Source organism: Dermacentor andersoni, chromosome 7, assembly GCF_023375885.2.
Source record: "Dermacentor andersoni chromosome 7, qqDerAnde1_hic_scaffold, whole genome shotgun sequence".
Classification (NCBI taxonomy): domain Eukaryota; kingdom Metazoa; phylum Arthropoda; class Arachnida; order Ixodida; family Ixodidae; genus Dermacentor; species Dermacentor andersoni.
In genome coordinates this window covers 99,594,276-99,614,418 of record NC_092820.1, presented here as the reverse complement: position 1 = coordinate 99,614,418, position 20,143 = coordinate 99,594,276, and the positions used below count along the sequence as shown (strand labels likewise).

General features: G+C 41.3%; 1 protein-coding gene across 6 annotated transcripts; it reads right to left on the bottom strand.

Moving 5' to 3' along the window:
- Positions 1–537: 537 nt before the first annotated feature.
- Positions 538–20,143, bottom strand: LOC126534066 (uncharacterized). 6 transcript variants are annotated; one of them, XM_055072606.2, is made up of 6 exons: positions 19,514–20,143; positions 19,260–19,401; positions 8,127–8,263; positions 3,066–3,152; positions 2,180–2,282; positions 538–832 (listed from the first exon to the last, which is right to left on the bottom strand). In XM_055072606.2, exons 2-6 carry the CDS (start codon positions 19,284–19,286, stop codon positions 698–700), a joined length of 489 nt encoding a protein of 162 aa, XP_054928581.1. In that variant the 5' UTR covers positions 19,287–19,401; positions 19,514–20,143; the 3' UTR covers positions 538–697. The 6 variants fall into 6 exon arrangements, with proteins under 6 accessions (XP_054928581.1, XP_054928582.1, XP_054928579.1 ...); XM_055072607.1 differs by lacking the exons at positions 19,260–19,401; positions 19,514–20,143 and adding exons at positions 7,989–8,056; positions 14,656–14,852; XM_055072604.2 differs by lacking the exons at positions 19,260–19,401; positions 19,514–20,143 and adding an exon at positions 14,656–14,853.

The window sequence follows — 20,143 nt, the reverse complement described above, 5'->3', positions numbered from 1 at the left end:
GTTTGGTGGCGTCCTCCTATAGAGCTTCAGCGTACTTTTAAGCTTTAGCTAAATATAGCTGGAACATCCTTTTAGGACGCTACCCTTCAATCCTTGTAAGAAAAAAACCTTGGGAGCGATTATTTCAAATATTCACCCCCGATTTAAAGGGAGATACACGTCAAACTTTACGAATGTGGGCGGATCATGTGTTGCCTTTAGATATATGAAAATGTATGCTATTTCAACCTAGATGCAGGGACGAAATTCCAACCAGGTACGCGATGTTGCGACTTATTCTGGTTTTGGCAAATTAATGTTGTTTCTACCATAGTATGCACGAAGAAATAGTTAAATTCATCGCGTATACATGGTAATGGCGGTTTCACTGTCCAACCGCGATGTTTAAACACAATGTTGTACTCAGATTTGTAGTATACTACTACATAACAAGGGACTTGAAGATCTTTTATACCCTTTACTGTCTTCAGGCGTCAGGATGGCTAAAGACGAGTCGATGTGATAGCCGACTTAGAATTTATAGTCATGGAAAGCGCATAAAGAATCTTTAACTTTTTATTGCTGATTGGTTATGGAAGTACAAAAAGCTGTAGTGAAAGTTTGGGTGAAGAAAGATCGCACTCCGGTGCTTCTGTCGGTGATGATGTTATACCTACGTGTGGAATTGTGAACCGTTTATATTAACTGTTGATTCGAATTATCCCTTGGCAGTCTGGCATGTAAAGAAGCTGTCCTTGCTGCCCAATATCATTGAAACGTACCACACAATCAATATCAGGACCGAATTCAGTGGAAGAGTTTTTAATCCGGAGGTCATACCATGGGTCGAAATCTAGAAATAAAGAGAGAATAACAAAAGACGCTTCAGATTTTAGAACTTGAATACCGTCTAATGTAAAAGTTTTGTAGTAAACCTTAGTATGGGCCAAAATTACAATTTTCGAACGTTAAGGAATGACATGACAGACTAGAAAATAATGCAAAAGTTAAGGACGATAACTTGCATGAGCTATATCATCAGCAGTAGTGTAGAGTGTAATTCCCTGCATAAACTGGTGATTTGCAATATCAGGCCTACGTTGAAAATATAGTATATCACTTCCATATTTCAAAACTGCTTTATTTTTTGCCCATGTGCCACGCGGTTGGCTGTCCAGCATATTAATTATGGTCCTTTTATTTACTGTTGACAAGGAGCTAATTAACATTATTAAAACATGTGATTTCATTAGCGCATTTAGAATAAAATGCACTTGTTTTAGCATCAAACAGATATTCATGCTGGCAATTAAATATTACGACCGAATATTTGTACCTATTTTATCACTGCGAGCTCGGTTATAACTCATCGGTACACAAAGCTTTACGCTGGGCCAAATTCGATCGACGCTATATGTAGCTGGAGAATGCAGCAGCTGATGCATGCTGGAAAGGTAAATTTAGAAAAGTACTTTCTGTGTGAGATGTCTAGGATGAAACGAACAATTTTAGTCGCTTTCCGCATTTGTAACTTATGGGTCCGTGAAATTAGCTGTTTTCGAGGCAGTGCAGATTGGAAGCACAGGAGTATATACGCGGTTTTTATTTATTTATTCAAATACCTGACAGGGGCTCCTTTACATGGAAGCATTGTGTGAATTTATGGATGACAATAATATTAAATACTTACTTTGGGAGCTAAATTGTAATCAAGAATAAGAAAAGCAAGTTTTTTATATATACAGCGCAATGCTTTCCAAGGTAGGGAGTACATAGTCAAGTACGAGGTTTAACTAAAGCAATACTTTGCGGTGTGTTCATGTATTTATCACGTTTTTCTCTCGCGGTGGTGAACAGTGAATACATACAGCGGCAGGAGACAGGATATTCCAAAAAATTTTTGCTTGTGATCAAGCTTCCCATTCATCACACGTTCACTCTTGATGTGTCTCCGTGCGAAGCATTGTAAAGATAATTATACGGCAAAAGTTCGATGAAAGGCCAGGTTTTCATGTGGACCGATGCTACATCTGGATCTTCGTAATTCTGACAAGTTGTCAACAACGTAGTGAAAACGCGCGTTTCGAGCACGGCTGGTTCATTCGTGGCGGCGATTTTTCCGGCATTCAACTACCAGTTTCTCGTGACAGCTACTAGATGTCGGATCAGCTGCAACCATTTACCCAGGAAGGGTACTTACTATACGACGGATGGTTACAATGTTGTATCCTCTTCCGCAATGTTCACAACTTTGTTTATCAAGCATGCTTTTTGGTTCCCGAAGATCAGTTTCGTCAGAAAATCTGAAGATTGCGAAGAATTCATAGAGGGTAAACTTTGTTCTTTTTGACGGCGGAAACTTCAGTTTTCAAAATTTTCTGAAAACATAATAAGCAAGCTGAAGATAAGCCTTTTGTGTTTGAAACTGCTGATTACATCACTAAGCTTTCGCGCTTTTAAGGTGAGATGCGCCTGCGAACACAGCTAGGAAGCAGCGATATGACAAATGACCTTAAATATGTATACAGATAATATGTAAAGCGTTCACTATTCGCTTACAATCGAGGACATATCGGCGTAAAACCTACACGTACTAATTTCTTTGCAGACGTCATGGGACGCATGTCCTTTCAACATGTGGCAACACGATTAGGGAATCCTGAACACACCCAAAATGCTAAAAGGGCAACTTTGCCCAAGAATTTAGGACCAAACTGGTGGTGCCATGGATGAGTTCGACGGGAAGGTTGCCACTTGTTCGTATATTGCTAGTACAGATGGCACCAACCAAAAGTGCGAAGGTGGCGAAAATTTTGGCCTATTTGTCACCCAGTGCCATCACTTTGGGTGGTCGCGGAAAGAGCGCCTAGGTCAGCCACCGCGTTCTACGGCTTTCTTTTTTTTTTTTGCGTATACGGTATCACAACAAATGTTTCAAATGTTTCTCGGAAACTAATAGTTGCAGCATCAGCGCCAGTTGTGCGAATATAAGCATAAAGCAAATACGTGACTCCGGATCGAATATGGCCCCTTTTTCGGTGCTCTTCGAAATAGCGCTTCGCTCTCGTGAGGTTAGACGCACGCACCGCCATACAAGGGTCTGACCATAACGATTCCACAGCTTCCGTTTACGCTCGTGTACATGAGCTGTTCCACAGCGGAGAATACGATATCTGGAATAAGAGATGTCAACACATGAGAAAATACTGAACACGGCTAACGGACGCTGCTGTGTAATTGACTAAATATTAAGAACGACATAAAATCGACAGACAATGAAGCCAAATACAGCATAAGGGAGCATAAACCTTTTATTATTGCAAATACAATATTAGTTATTAGAAAATGGCAAATACATAGTGATTTTGATACTCTGGGCTGAGGACAAGTGAAAAAAAAAGTGTATGAAAGGAAGTCTTGCGTTCTGGGTGAAAGGAATCAGCAACTTTCGCAGAACGTATATGGTGCTCTAGAATTAGCAAACGGTGACAGCTGTCCTGACGTCGACGGTATTAGGTGTTTTTGGGCATGCAGTAAACGTACGCCTGACAGTATTGCCCAACACCATTCAGGATTATCACGGCGTAAGTGGAAGGGCAACTCAGCTGCAGGTTTTATACAGTTAGTGCTCTTCAAGAACAGACAAGTAACTTCCTGTAAGCTTTCATCGGCTTCATTTTCGGTTGGCTTCACTAGTATTAAAAAAATTGAGTACCTCAGTGTAACATTTCCCGGAAAGAAGAAATCTGCGGAATGCAACCAAGCTCCCTGTCCGGCCTTCATCGCAGAGATGCTGACATCAGATCTGACTTTCTTTCTCGAACCGCCGGGGTTGCTCAGTGGCTATGGTGTTGGGCTGCTGAGCACGAGGTCGCGGGATCGAATCCCTGTCACGGCGGCCACATTTCGATGGGGGCGAAATGCGAAAACACCAGTGTGCTTAGATTTAGGTGCACGTTAAAGAACCCCAGGTGGTTGAAATTTCCGGTGTCCTCCACTACGGCGTGCCACATAATCAGGAAGTGGTTTTTGCACCTAAAACCCTATAATTTAATTTTTAATTAAGTTTCTTTCTCGGTTTAGGAAGCGTGTTTAGGGATGTGGAAGTCACGAAAGATGTCGAGGTAATCCGCCTTGAAACAGACGCACTTATCTGAGCTTTCTTGCAGCGAATGATTGCTTGCAGCAGAAAATGCTTTCTCTTCGTGCCGCAGCCATCAATGAACAGCCTGCTGGACCTCATTGAAACTGCTGAAGTGGTGGCCTCCCAAAAATTCTTTCTGTGGTCCAGACAAATGATAGAGACATGAATAAAGGAGATGACCACTATGTCGTCACTACGTTGAGCTTGAAGTCTAGCGTGAATTTCTGTCCCTTTTAGGCCATCGTTAATGAGACACTGAGTACTCGTTGTTAAGCAATTGCAATCACAGCCTCTGGCGCCAACTTGTTGAACACGTCACTACAGTGCCAAGCGATATCACTCCCCACGGCGACTAGCCTCCCGTCAAAGCATCACTAACATATGGCGCTAGTTTGTCTTTGTGTGCCCGTACTGAGAGAAATCCTCGTTTTACTTAAGCGACTCTCGTCGTAGAAGTGACAGATACAGTAGAAATATAAGCAGTCATAGATGCATTGAGGAACCAGAGTGCAAGAAGGATTTGTAAATGTCTCAGATGTCCACGCAAGATTTTACAGCCACACTATTATTTGACAATAAAGAGAAAAAACGTCGATTTATATGCCTCCAAAATGAGACTTAATTTCTCCGGAGAAATTGCTCGTTGCCCGGAAGACTGAGAGAAAAAGAAAAACAATTAAGCAGTTAACCATGTTGCAGCTTGTTTTCTGCCCTACACTGGGGCACACGAATAGGAGAATAAAACGAAAAAGAACAGGAATTGATACACGAGCATGCACACCCGCGTTCATTGTGCATTCAAAGGGTGCCACAGAGCCCCATTGTCTTTGGAATGTGCAGCAGTGCACTGGTTGCTTCCTGTATGACTGACAGTCGCGTCTATGTTCTCCAGATTTTTTGTGAGCGCTCTGTCCTCCGGTATGCTTAAAACAGCAAAATAGTCTACTTGATGCTGTATTCGACATTAAGAATATGAAAGGAAGATGGCTAGTTACGGTAATACTTTGATAAAGTATCGAAGCTGCTAGATATGAAGAGATAGGTAGCAGGCCCTACCCGGACCGTCTGGACGTGCACTAAGTTTTGCCTTGTTAAAATAGGAACTGAAGAGTGTATATACAACATGCAATAAATACCTGAAGACCTTAACAAAGAAGCTCTCAGAGTAGGTCCGAGGACTTGCATGGAGAAAATTAAGTTAAAATAAGTGTCCTAGAAAGAGTAGGAGGTTGTGATTCGTATACAGCCTGTAGAAACTTTGCAAGATAGGAGAAGCAGCAAAGTGTTTGGTCACTGACCAAGTAAAACTGTACCGGACTTTTAGGAACCCATATGGGTTTCTTGTTAGCACTGCTTCGGTGAACGAAGAATGGTTCATTTCAATATGACCAAGTCAGCAGTTTTCAACGAGGCAAATAGAAGTAGGAAGGATGCTGTTCGAGATGTGCAGTTAACAACGCCTAGGCACTGGTCCAAGAAACTGTGAAGAAAAAACTGTGAATGTCATGCTACTATGAATAAGGAACGGCGCAGTTCACAATGCGAGGTTTAAAATGTGCAAGTAAAAGTTCACGTTAAGCAACTATGAAGATAGAATTAGGAAGACACTGTGACCAATGAACAATGCCAAGGCCCTGGGAACCACAGATTGTGCAGATCGAATTGCGCAGCTAACACGCCAATGCTTTGTTCGCTGGCACATAGAAAGAAGGGTGGCGGAATTGTGACCAAGGAACTGCGAAAGCACCGTGAACAAGAAACAGTGCAGTTCACAATGTGCGGTTCAACAGGACAAGGCAACCTACCAAGGCGCTGTAAATAAAAAAAACTGAAAATCACCGTGTAGAACGAACTAAGGAAATCAGGAATGGCGCTGTTGCTAATGTGCATTCAAAATATTAAAGCATTGTGCAAAAGCAGTGTTAATAACAAACTCGGAAGGCATTGTGCTCTAGGAACAGTGCCAATGCACTGCGGGCGAGCAACTGTGCAGTTCACGATGCACTGTTAAAAATGTTCAGAATTCAGAAAAATTTCAGAATGCCAAGGCATTGCGCCGAAGCAGTGTCAACAAGGAACGATTTTGGGCCCTGTGAACAAGTAAGAGTGCTGTCTCAATGTGCAATTGTTTTTCCGATTATCACCTCCTGACACTTTGGGTTGTTTCTGTTCGAGTGTGGTGTTGTATTCGACCCATTGTACTCGACACGCTGTCTACAGGACGCATGCCGGCGTCAATTGCAAAATAAAGATGAGCATCATTCTACAGAAGCTTTTAACCAGCGTGAGCACTGAAATGTGCTCCTGTAAAGCGTCCCTGCAGGAGAGCGGCGTTTCAAAGCCGAGAGGACCCATTCTTCTGAAGCGACTGGCTCGCACCGTCATTGTAAGCGTCGTCTTCCGTGGCCTACACCTCCTGTAACGTAATTTAGCGCAGTTATTCATATAACAAAGACGGCGAGACGATTCCCGGGACTGTTACACAAAATTCATTAACAAAGGAGCAGTATAAATCAATTGTACAACCACTGCAGGCAGCAAAGCCAACTCTGTGGAGAGCTAGGTAATTGCCAATCCACTGAGCAAAGCTAAATTCAAAGATAGCAGGAGTGCCGCTCCTTCAAGCGGACGTGCTGTACCATTCACTTCTTTCCTCCTCTCTCTGGCGCAACGAGCATTGTGGTACAATATATCCCTTCTGACTTTTTGCTCGAGGAATGAACGCACATGGGTTGTCATGCTGTTTCGTCACACAAGAGAAAATGACGCCTTCGGTCCACCTGACTGCGGCGTGACGTCACCGGTTTACCTGGTGTGAAGAATTGAGGAAGGCGAATGATATTTAAGCAGAAATCCTTCGTGTTGTGTGTTCTGCGAGCTGACATTTAATGTACTGCGTAATCCTGCAGCATTGAGTATCTGCATATATACCTACTCTAATTGCTCCTGTTAGCAAATAAATAAAGCAATTTTCTCTTTTGTAAACCTCCTAACCTCTCAACTTCGCACCAACAAGCCACTTTCATCATGAACATGCGGGTGACCACGATGGCCAGTTTAGCCTCTGGGTACGCCATAATAATTTCAATTCACTAAATGAAAAGCTAGCTACCGCCTTTCGAGATCATCAGACGGTGCCTAACATCTCTGAATGGTTCGATTTCTTACCGCGCACCTCAAGTTTGGAATAGAAGTTGTGAGGCGCTGTTGGCAATGTTTCACAATGAAAAGATATTCTTCACAAGAAACCTCCGTATGGGTTCCAAAACCTCAAATAATGCTGTGGTGTTTTATCTGAAATGCTATCCCAGCAAACGAGCTTTCATGCGAAGCTAAATTATGGGAAGATGTGCAATTATGTAGTTGTGAAGAGCAGTTTCTCGCAGGGGACCAATATTACAAGAAGCAAAATAACTGGCAGCTAATTATTAGCTTTGCAAAGTTTGATGCAGTTGCATACTACGACTGACAATGGCTGAGTCTGAAACTTGACAGCTGCCGAGAATCTTGAGTAGGTAATGCTTAACACTGGTACAAGAAGGCAGTGGTTTGGATTGCAGAGGAAACTGGATTTGGTGATATTGCAGTTGGTAATAATATGTTGAAATCGAGATTGGCCGGCAAGGTAATGCGAGGATCATCCGCCTTTGTTCTTTTCAAACAACAGTACTGGTGCCGAAAAAAGAAAGCGCAGTCGAAAAGGGCTTTTTCTTTACTGTGATCGCAAGGTATTGCTAGACATCTGGTGTCACTCGTTAACTGTTTATATTTTAGCCACATCTTAATAAATTTCGAATATATTGCTTAAATAAAGTAGCAGTAGCAAATACGAAATTGAAATCGGTCAGTGCGTGACATGACTTGCCTTGAGGGCCGACGAACATTCTATTCTCGTGCTCCGGGCTAAATGCTCCCATCATTTGCCCTGTTATTCTGTCCAGGCATAAAAGGAAACACATATAATCACGTGCGGAATGTTATTTACTAAATGAAAACAACTTACTTGGTGATGCCCGAGAAATATGACCTGTGGAACAGGATGAACGGGTCCGTCAAATTGTACATTACGTCAACCCTACAGGGAAGCATGACGTACGAGGTCGTGTTGTATGTCCAGATGGGCTCCGGCGTGTGCACAAACTGGAGAAAAAGAGTCAATGATATTAAAATTTTCTTCTCAGTAGTATAGCTGAACTCGTCATGCGAAATCCTGAACTTTTGTAAACATCTATCGTTTTCATAGAAGGGCTTAGTCTTGTTATTCAGGCTTGTTATGACATCACTGCTGCTAAGGGATTTATATATATATAAGGAAAACGGTTCATTTTCACTGAAGTTCTCTTCCTATAGATTGTTTGGTCATTAGTAGGCATTCGGGAGCGCGATGCGTACTTGATAAGAAGACTTCGTGATAAAATTGACATCAATGGCAACTGCTAATCTCGGACTGCCTTCACTCAGGAGAATATCTTTGTGTTACGGACCAAATATTTTCGTTCATATGGGCTGGCTGGCTTTAAATGCAAAATATATGAACTCTTAAACTTATTGTAGGCAATACTGAGTACTGTTTGATCTTAGGCTAAAGAAAAGACATTCTCCTTTGTAGACTACGCGCCAGCTTGCGGTCATTGTATAACCAAGACTTCTATCTTAAACTGAATTAGAAAATAAAGATATAGTTGAAATTGAACTTAAAATCAAAAGCACCAGGATCCAATAAAAAGGGAGTCTTGCGTTATTCATAGACACACCGTTCGTTCTTGTAAATGAGTGTTCATATCTCGGCACAAGCTAAAACATTAGGACACTGATTGCTTGAGAGCAACGATGTCAAACAAGCAACCAGTTGGTGCAAGTTCTCTACTCCTGATGCGGCCGTCTCTGTGTGCGTGTGCGCGTGCACACAAACACACACACACACACACACACACACACACACACACTAAAATACGTGTCACTTTCATACTGCCCTATAAGGATGTGAAGAGTGAAAGCACCTGTTCTGTGCATTCGCATCTCTTGATACACTCGAATTTTGACAAATTTCAGAGATGCAAACTCTGATCCTCGGCACTATTCTCGCCGTCCACGAGCTGCTGCTTTGTGACGTCGTCTTTGAGTATGCTGTTTGGTATGCACTTATACGTTACTCCATAGTGTATTGACGCGGCATCGCGAGGTCTTGCCTGTGTGTGTATAATCAGCAGCGTGAAGGGGCACTTTGACAAGCCAACCGAAACGAATGCTTATTTGCATACTTAGGCAAATATCGAAATCACATAAACACATTGGCAAGAACTTTCTATTAGAGAATTAAGTCACATGATCACCCGTCATGACTTGACGCATCTGTTTACATCAGTCATTCGCCATTTCTTCCCACGGTTGTAAATCAATGACCGGTAGTCCTCGTTTAGAGGTTCTCAGAAGCTTACGGTATAGCAAACATAGATATGGGAAGCCCACTGAGCCACCCGGTTTATATTCTTGAAAGCCTCACTGTGCATCAAGTAGTTTGAGCGCATTGCCTACCACTAGACCACAACCACCATAAGTGATTCATCGTAATACAATTAGCCTTCCTAGAAAAGTTCACCAAGTTTTCGGTATGCTTGTTTGTCTCAGCACTAAGTGGTGCAAACTGCCACAAGTGTAGACGCGCATTCTAACATCAGCATTTGCAGTCATTCTCAGTGAACATCAGCACCAAACACCTTCGCCTGAATGCAACATCGCCGAACCTCAATTGAGGCATCATGCTACGTTCCTTCTAGACATTGTTACAGAGAAACAAGAAAAGAAAAGGGTTGAGCGAGCTAGTGCTTGGAGAAACAGTGGTTAAAGTGGCTAAACAGCGTTGGCGCCGTACCTCTGGTGGAGTCGGACCTTGGAAGCAAGGTCGAAGCAGTTCAACGCTCCAGTAAACTTAACATATGGGGGCGAACCACTGGAAATCACTGATCAGATTTAAATCCTTGGCGTAACTTTTTCCAGTAATATGCTTTGGAATAACCACACTGGCACTGTTTTGACAAAGTTAACACGTATAGTTGGCGTCTTATCTCGCCTAAGAACATATCCGCCATTGAAGGTCAAACTTATTTATAATTAACTTTTTTTACTCTCATCTAAATTACTGTTTATTGGTTTGGGGCACAACTACTCAAACTAACTTACAGAAACTTTTTGTCCTCCAGAAAAAAATTCTCAGACTGCTTTATGACTTACCATAGAACAGCCATGCACACAGTTTTTTTCAAAAAACAAACATTATACTAGTAAAACATCTTTATGACTATAAGCTAACACTAGCCTTCAAACGCGAAGTACTTGAAAATAGAATGTTTCTACGCGACTTATCATCCCTAAAAGAGCACATATCCGTACACATTACCCGTCACAAAGAAAAGCGGAATGTTATAACCCCTCGGGGTAACTACTCCACAGAAAAGCTGTCCTTCACCCTGCCCACTCTCCTGAATAATTACAACAAAAGTACCACTGACATTTTAAAAATAGCTAATGCTGCAATAGGGCAACACTATGTATAAGGTATTTAGTCTTTCCTATTGGATGATTTTTCTGTTTATTGCTAGTGTCCATTTTGGTGCTTATGTATGTTTTCGATGTTCCTTCCTGTAACCTTTTTACTGCCGCCTTGTAGAGAGGGCTGCGGGCCCTTGTCAAGCTGCCGTTTATTCAAGCAGCTTTTACCTGCAGCCTCCTCCATCTTTCTTGAGGGGAAATATACATTATTATTATTATTATTATTATTATTATTATTAAAGCTGAAAGGCAATTTATGTAAACTATGACAATATGCTATTGACACTTAGCTATATCCACCGACACTTCTGTACTAACGCTCCTTAAACCTAATGCTATGGTGCGAAGAGCGGACAAGAAGTAGAGGAGAACCAGAGGTGCGAGACGAGCGAGGGTGACATGTAACACTGTGAATTTCATCAAAGTATGTGCAGTTGAGCTTGTTGTTAGGTTCAAATAACTCTTGCCCTATTGCAAAATCTATTTGCTCCACAACTACCACATCCACTAGTCCGATATGGGACATATAGGGTCATATTCAAAAACCCTCTTTTCCCATACATCATATCATTTATCGAATGTAGGAGTTATGGGGAATAAGTTACTTTTTTTTTAGTAGAGTGATTACACACAATGTTGCGCATGGTGTCATGCAAGGAACTCCGCTTGTAGACAAGGTATCCGGGGACAGTTACACCTGTGCTGTCATTATCATTTCCTGGTACGTATTCCGTAAGGAACAGATCTATTTGTTTAAAAACGAAAAAGAAAGTAAGAAAGCAGCAAAAAATTGGACAAGAGATATGCATATCCAAGGCACATGTTGGAATCTGTATGGAGTGAAGCTTTTGGGAAGCAAATAATGAAAGGCTATAAATGTGCAAGGAACTGCTGAACTTTTTTCATGCGTCTTATAATTGCGCATTCGATGCCGTTTGGGAAACATAGATCACGAAGAGAGAGACAGAGAGGAGAACAACGGATACGCAGACATGGGAACCATACGACGCGTCACATTTCGTACTCTACTGAAGAGAAATGTGTTCTCACTAACAAATATAAACGCAAGCATTTGGGCAGAACAAAAACGGGGACATTGGCGTATGGTGGACGAATTCTCGATAACAAAAGTTCGTCGAAAGCTTCTCGTGAGGAACCATTTGATTTATAATTTGATAGGAGCTCTGTGGCCGCTAATTGTTGACCTAACATCAAACCTAGGATTCTATCTATCTATCTATCTATCTATCTATCTATCTATCTATCTATCTATCTATCTATCTATCTATCTATCTATCTATCTATCTATCTATCTATCTATCTATCTATCTATCTATCTATCTATCTATCTATCTATCTATCTATCTGTCTGTCTGTCTGTCTGTCTGTCTGTCTGTCTGTCTGTCTGTCTGTCTGTCTGTCTGTCTGTCTGTCTGTCTGTCTGTCTGTGTGTCTGTCTGTCTGTCTGTCTGTCTGTCTGTCTGTCTGTCTGTCTGTCTGTCTGTCTGTCTGTCTGTCTGTCTGTCTGTCTGTCTGTCTGTCTGTCTGTCTGTCTGTCTGTCTGTCTGTCTGTCTATCTATCTATCTATCTATCTATCTATCTATCTATCTATCTATCTATCTATCTATCTATCTATCTATCTATCTATCTATCTATCTATCTATCTATCTATCTATCTATCTATCTATCTCTAAACATCTGTGTCTATATATAAGCTTGCTTCCCACATTTCAAACACATGCAATGGTTTCTACTTTAAAACTCCGAATGCTAAACTATATAGTATAACTGTGTGGGTATATTTACAAGAGGAAGAAGGAACTGATAGACGTGGGTTTGAGATTATAGCAAGCCTAACCGAGTGCCACACTCATTTAATTGAGACCAGTCGAACATGCGTGGGCCCCTCTTTTTTGCTATGCTTAAACAGTGCGAACGTCGTCCAGTTCCCGTGCCGAAGGGGTATACTTCTGCCCAAAGTGGAAAGACACCGTATTGTAAATTACGTCTTCAAGGGGTGCACGGTAGCGCGATTAAAAGACAGGACAAAAGAAGACACACAGGGACATACACAGCGCTTGTGTCTTCTTTTGTCTCGTCTTTCAATCGCGCTACCTACATCCCTTGAAGATGCATTACCAACAAGCCCACATTGCAACCCTCATGTAAATTACGTTCAGGATATTTTTTGCGCATATTAAACTCGTCGACACAAGTCGCACTTGCAAGTTGAATGATAGTAAAGCTGTTTTGACTTCCTTCTGATAACAATCTACATGAAAAATAAAATTAACTCGTCCTCCCGGCCCCGCGAAAGTGGATGCCCAGTCAAGCTGCTGAAAACCACCACAACTGCTGAGGGGGATATGCAAAGCTTCGCTGGTCAATTCCTCCTCTGGCTCATTATTCAGCCACAGGGAAATGGTGACGGGTGCCTTTCCCCTGTGGTGGAATTCCGCGTCAATACGACCAATAGTAGCACGCCGCTGCTAGTCGTGTGGCTGCTTCTTTTCTCTTAGCCGCTCCTCGTATTCACACTGCTTCTCGGGAGCCTTGTCTAGGCGTTGCCTACCAGTACCGGTGCAGCAAGTTGCTAGGCTGGTCCTTTTATGTATGAAAGGGTAGTGACGTCATTCTCCACGTCACAAGCTGCCGTTGCCATGGCAGCTTGTGCAACAGCAATCGTTACCGGGAAACGTATGTGGCGAGCGTTACATGCTTTCCATGGTTAGCAGGAGCACCTTATTATCAACTATGTGATTTGGAAACTGGTTTTGTGCTTGTTTTTGAAACGAATGCTGTATGTCGCATGCGTGATATCAAAGAACATATGCACTTTTTGCTTCAATCGCTGAAGGTTTCTTACTTTCCGTGAGGACAATGCCGAGGACAATCCGGACCTACTAGAAGTTGAGAGCTTCGCTGTAAGATATCCCCAACATAATACAGCAAGAAGACGTCTTGTTTTTGTTGACAATACGAAGTGCTTACGATATCAGTTGAGGCTAGAATTTGGGTAATGGTAGAACTTCAGGAATGAGCAATCCAGGATGTTACCGATTGTACAACGGAGAAGGAGACGGAGTTGTAGCACTGAACGTGATCTATACATAGCACCGAAAAGCGTTCGTGGACAATTAGTAATCGGCCGTTATCGCCACTTACCAGGAGACGGAGATTTTAGATGGCGTCGCAATTACCTCTTCCTGAGGACTCCTTGGTTATAATGCAAGGAAATCTCGAAGGTAATGATGCAGCTCATTGAAAGAGCCGAAGCAATTGCAAGAGTCAGAAAGACTTCATGGTCACTATGTCTTGATCCTTACTTTTGGCATGGTTCTTCGAAATACAATTTTGGTGTTTACGGCAGTCAGATGACGAGCCCTCATAACATTCCCCAAATGCAGTGGTATGAATATGGCCTTATGCGCTTGATGTGAAATCCCCCACAACAAAGAATGCGCCAAACGGATTTAATTATATGTATAAACTGAATTATGTAAAAGCCCTACCCAGTTGATCTCAAAGCTGGCATTCAAAAGAAAATAAAGAAAATCAAGGAAGCCGTCCAGTATCACGTGGTATCCTTTTAAGAGGTCGGCGTGTTTTACAAATGCATAGAAGCGAAACATGTCCACAGGTCCCATGTCGCGATTTATTCAATTACGCGAAACAGGGGCGTGCTGACTTGTACTACTTTGCTGGTCTATTCGGTGAGACAGGCCTGTTATATACACAAAATGCCCGAGTGATTAGGTAAAGGAAGCCTGGCTTTAGTATTTGACATCCCTAAGTAGAAGCACATTATGACATATATGGTTAAACGCAGACTAAAAACTTATAATACCAGTTTAGATGTGAATAAGAATATAGTTAGCAAGGGCGTCGTAATGAAGATATTTCGGGCTAGAAACGCCCGTGTCTCTGCCCGCTCAGTGCTGAAAGTGACGTGCATTAATCATTGCGACAGGAAAGCGATTACCTTCTTAATATCATAGTCTTCGCTTTCATATGGTGACCGACCAACGCTCTGGCACTGCAGGACTGTAATGAGAGTTGGAAAGATCAGTAGTGCAAGAAAGTGCATCTGCGTTTGACTTTCTCCAACGGCGATTGTATTACTGGGTTTGTTGCTACTGCTTCAGACGCCACTTGTTGCTAACCGACGCTTCCATCTGACACAATTGAAAGCCACGACGCGTTTATGTGTGTTGCATTTAACGAGGCTGCTGAGGAACAATGCTCCATTATAGGACTTATATGCTTGCGTATCACGTCGCGATGCCGAGGTGTTTTTCACGATCTTTAATCTTGAATATTATGATACTTGGAAGGATCTTGTGAACAAAGAGAATGGCTTTAGGTTTCGTTCCCGATTGTGCGCGCAGATATTTTTGTGCGAATATGACCGCATGGCTATACCTTGTGAGCTTACGTAGGTTTTGCAGGTATCGCACGAGAGTTGTCTATAGCAATGGTGACAGATCCGCTCAGCCTCCTTTTATAGGAAATGAAAAAAATAAATTTAGGCAGAAATATTAATTAATAGAAAATTTACGATAACTCGGATAACTTATATGAAATAAATGTGCTTTAAGAAAGAAACGGCACATTTATTACAAATATTATTAATTTCATTACCGAATGTATTATTGAAACATTTGCTGACACGACTCTGCATACCTTATTTGCTGTACGCTGTTATATTTTATTGAACTAGCGATAAGGGATGATAAATGGAGCGTCATTGTGGCATCTCAGGCGCAAAGTAAAGGACTGCTGCAAGAGGGCAGTCAACGGCACTTATGTGTGGCACCCATTTTGCTACACCATTCTGAGGGTTTTCATATCGTTTTGAAGTATGGTGTTTATATTGCGTTCCTTCCGCGAATCATCTGAAGTAAAATAGTAGTTTTCCACGTATACGTGTTCCATAATAACGAACATCGTGTAATTTTATTTCAATATGAAATAAGCTTCAGCTAGGACATATATTGTATACATGTACCTCAAGTTTCAAGGACAACTGATGCGTTCAAAATTGCAAGAGCCGAGACATAAAACCGATACCAATACCGTCGAGTTCTCGATACAATACTGCTAAATATTAGGGCGCGGATAAGTCTGCTTTAGAGGCACCCTGTGCGGACTACAGGTGCTCATCGACACCTGATATGGAAACCTCGTGGTATGCCATATGAAACATTACGGAGATTATTACGGAGATTTAGAGTTTCATGCTGAAAAAAAATCTCGATTTGTGTATTCAAACAAGGCAAAGAGGTTGCAAGAAGATGACCACTTCAATTGAGTAACAGAGGTGAGCAAGGGAAGCCTCAGCTTGGCGCCAACATTTCAACGACGAAACATGTTTGTGAGGCCATGACAAGTTGTCACGCTGAGGCTACCCTTTCTTATCAAAGTATCAAAGTACACACTTTTGGGACCCAACAAATTAGTTAAAGGGTCCCTACCGATTGTTATTAGGAAAAAAACACTTCTATGGCAGCTGTTTTTTTTTAAACTGCAAAATCACATAAAACCTAAATAGCTGAATAAGCAAAACAAGAAAATACAGTAGTAGGCAACATTTCACAAATGAGATACATTTTTCTAACAATTTTCTTTGTTACCTCATCGACAACATCGGCACAGGAAAAGAAAAAAAAAAGAAAAGTGAGGGCATGTGCAAGCATGCGCAGTGTTACACATTGTTAATAAGTGAGAGTTTTAATTGTTTAAGAAATGTATGCAATGTTCTTAGAGTGGTTAGGTCACTATCAAGCTTATTCCAAACTGAGGTACCTGTACACTGTAGTGTAGAGCAACCGTAATTATTATTTACCTTAGGCAATAAAAAACGACAGTGAGATGTGTTTCTAACATGGCGAAGTGAGGGATGGAGCGAGACTGTTGTCAAGCCCAGTTTTTCATTAACTATTTGATGCATGACGGAGGCGATGTTGTATGTTGTCAAATCGTAAATGTTGAGGATGTTAACGGTTTTAAATAAATCTTCACTGTTAATATGCATACTGTTGGGTGCTATAATGCGAAGAGCTCTTTTTTGAAGTGTAAACACTGGTGACAGATGAGTTTTGTATGTGCAACCCCAGCTCGCTAAGCAGTAATTAATGTGAGAGTGAACAAATGCGTAGTAAAGATTGATAAGTATGTGGGGAGGGAAATAGTTTCGACATTTCGACAGCACATGCAAGCCATATGAAGCCTTTTGAACTACGGAACGCAGATGAAGGCGGAATTTTAAATGGTTATCAATAATAACACCAAGAAATTTTGTCTCACTAGATTGTTTTATCGGATGGTTATTGTAAACGACATCTGAATGAATAGCCGTCTTACTTTTTTCAGAGTGAAATAAGGTAAAACAGCCTTAGTTGGGTTAAGGTGAAGGGCATTCATTGTAGACCAATGGTGCAAAATTTGTAATTCAGAGTTAAGCTTATTAATTAGTTTGCATTCTTCATATTCTGCTATAATAATATTAGTATCGTCTGCATAGAGTACAGGGGTAGCACACACAAGCTGCGAAGGCAAGTCATTTATATAGAGTAAAAAAAAAAATAAAGGTCCAAGTACGGATCCCTGGGGAGCGCCAAGGTTAATAACGGTGCTGTTGGACTGAACAATTTGTTGACAATTTTTTAAGTAACTGCGAATTAACGTCAAAGGTACTAAATTAATTCCGTAACGAAGCAATTTATCGCTGAATATAAAATGATTGAGGGAATCGAAAGCTTTCGCAAAATCTATGAACAATCCCGCGACCAGACAACCACTGTCTATTGCTTTTCTAATTAAGTCTGTAAATGTTGAGACTGCAGTTTGTGTGGAAAGGCCGTTTCTAAAGCCAAATTGGTGCCGAGAAAGAATGTTGTGCTTGTGCAGGTAGTCATTAAGACGCCTCGCGAATATTTTTTCGGGTATTTTGCTTAAGAACGGTAGCAGTGAAATGGGACGGTAGTTTTCTATTCTATGCTTGTCCTTTGACTTGTATAGTGGCAGCACCTTGGCAATTTTCATCCGTCCTGGAAACACACCCGTGACGAATATAGTATTGACGATATGCGCGAGGACTGGTGACATGATGCCAGTTACAAGTTTAACGAACGTTTGTGTATTGTTAATTGGCTGAATGTTAAGCCAAACTTACTCAGAGTATATTTCAAAAAGTTTCTTGGAACACAAGGCTCATGTTTATCATCTGCTGTTTGAAGAGAAAGAAAAATTGTTGCCTGTTTTGAGAAGTGTGGAGTAGGGTGATTGTGTGAACATATCTTTTATAGCTATCTCTTGCGTTGCAGGGCTAGCCAAGTTATTGATTTCATGCGAACTGTAGACGAACAATTTGCAACTAACAAATGCAGAACAATGCGCGTACCCATATCTAATTCTAGTCGTAGCCCTTGTCATTTGAACAAGATTCCCTTAGATTTCCTCATGTCATATCTTGCTGTACACATTAGAAATAACTAAAAGTGGACCCTTAATATAGATACGTCATTAACAACGCTAATAATTTGCTCGGATACTTGCGGCTCAACTTTTCCATAACACCGCCTAGGTTAAATGTACAGCTTCACAAGACTACTCTTGCTTCAAACTTGAATATGCATCTGAAATGCGGGATCCCAGTCGCGGTACTTTTATTACTTCGATTGAACTAATGAAAATAACTTTACTCGTTTCATTCTTTCCAATTAAAGCTGTACTGCGAGTATAACCTTAGTCAAAACTAACCTATAGCACTTATTCCACCAGTTAACCGCCGCAAAGTCTCCTCTCTCCTCCCTTTGTCGCTATTTTATAAAATTTTCCATCATACCACACTTCACGACGACTTCATGCTGCGGCCTCAGCACATTCAAAACGCGTCCATCATCGAAGTAAGTTAGGAATTGAGCCCCATGTTACACAAAATCTTTCTTTCAATATTTCATCCCCCGTACATCCCCGGAATGGAACTACCTTCCCTCAACTATCGTAGCCATCACCGATAACAAGCTTTTTTGCAAAACATTAGCTAAGATTGTATATTCAGAAGAATTATTAAATTACCAGAACTCACCGGACTTGTTTGTTTGCATTACTCCACTACTTTGTAACCACTTCCCTCTTTAATGCTATATGGCCCTGATGGTATTGAAATAAAAAAATAAAATAATAAAGTGAACAATGACTGCAAGAGTTTCAGTCAACATCAATTATGACGTCCTAAAGATTGCATTGAGCACATTTGACCGCTTTAAGTTTATTTTTATTTTCATGTAACAAATTATTGTTGTGAAAGAGAATGTGGTACTTGGTGGTAATGCTCATTAAGCTGATTTGGATGGACCAGATGACAGAGTTGTGCATTAGCAAGAAGGAGCTTGCTATATTGTTTCTGTTCTGGTCATCATGGTTATAATGACTAGAAGACAAACAAGTTGGGACTCAACATGTTACTTCTCCGTTTGTCGTAAAATGCGCTTAAAAGCAAGTAAGCTGGCATGCAAAATTTTAGCATTCCCATGCGGTACGATACAAAACCGTAGACAGTTGCTTTGCTGATAGGGCTCACACCTCTCTATCTGGTAAGCTTGCAAACATTTCATGGTGGGACACATAGTTCAAGAGGACCTGTTGTCATTATTGTGACCATTTAGTTTCTTATGGCTTGGCGTGGCGAGCTCGCTGACCAATAATATAACTTTCGTCCATCTTTCTGAAAAGAGAAATGGTGAAGCCATCACAGAAATGCAAACAAAAAATGGTGCAACAAAAGTTAATCCAATAAATGAACAAATCGCGGTTCTAGTAGTTGTGCAGAAACATACCTTGTGAGGATTTTTGCCCTTCATGTTGCTGCCACTGGTGACAAATTCACTGTTGACTTCTACGTCCAGAGACAATAGAATCCAAAGTGGTGAACAAGTATGAGCGACATCTCTCTCTCTCTCACACACACACACACACACACACACACACAAACACACACACAAACACACACACACACACACACACACACACACACACACACACACACACACACACACACACACACACACACAAAACACTGCTTTTGCATATGCATTTCTTTCAATGGTGGCTTTGTGTGGGCTATGCTTTGTGAAGCCTCGATTAGATGACAATTTTTTTCTGCCAGGTACTAGGTAATAAACACTGGTCATTTTATTATGTCTCAAATGCATTAATTCTACCTGTATCACAGGAAGTTACTTTGTCACTAATGTGCAGGGAATTTATCGGAGCGTATCATTATTGAAGAAACAGCAAAAACTATTTATTATTGGTGCTGTACTCCATGTTAGGAATTTTAGGAGCGTGACAAAATTACATGCACCTGATTGAATTGCCTTTGAAGAACAACACCTTTATCATAATTATTATTTTCCACTTTGACGAAATGACTACAGGAATCTGTGTTACCCACCTCACACGCAAGC

Bases quoted from the DNA above. Each gene is read 5' to 3' on its own strand.
- LOC126534066 (XM_055072604.2), bottom strand. From the start codon at position 14,760: ATGCACTTTCTTGCACTACTGATCTTTCCAACTCTCATTACAGTCCTG. The intron at 8,264-14,655 runs GTAATCGCTTTC...CTTTTTCTCCAG, and splicing joins AAGACTATGATATTAAGAAG to TTTGTGCACACGCCGGAGCC. The intron at 2,283-3,065 runs GTGCGTGCGTCT...CGCAATCTTCAG, and splicing joins GGTCAGACCCTTGTATGGCG to ATTTTCTGACGAAACTGATC.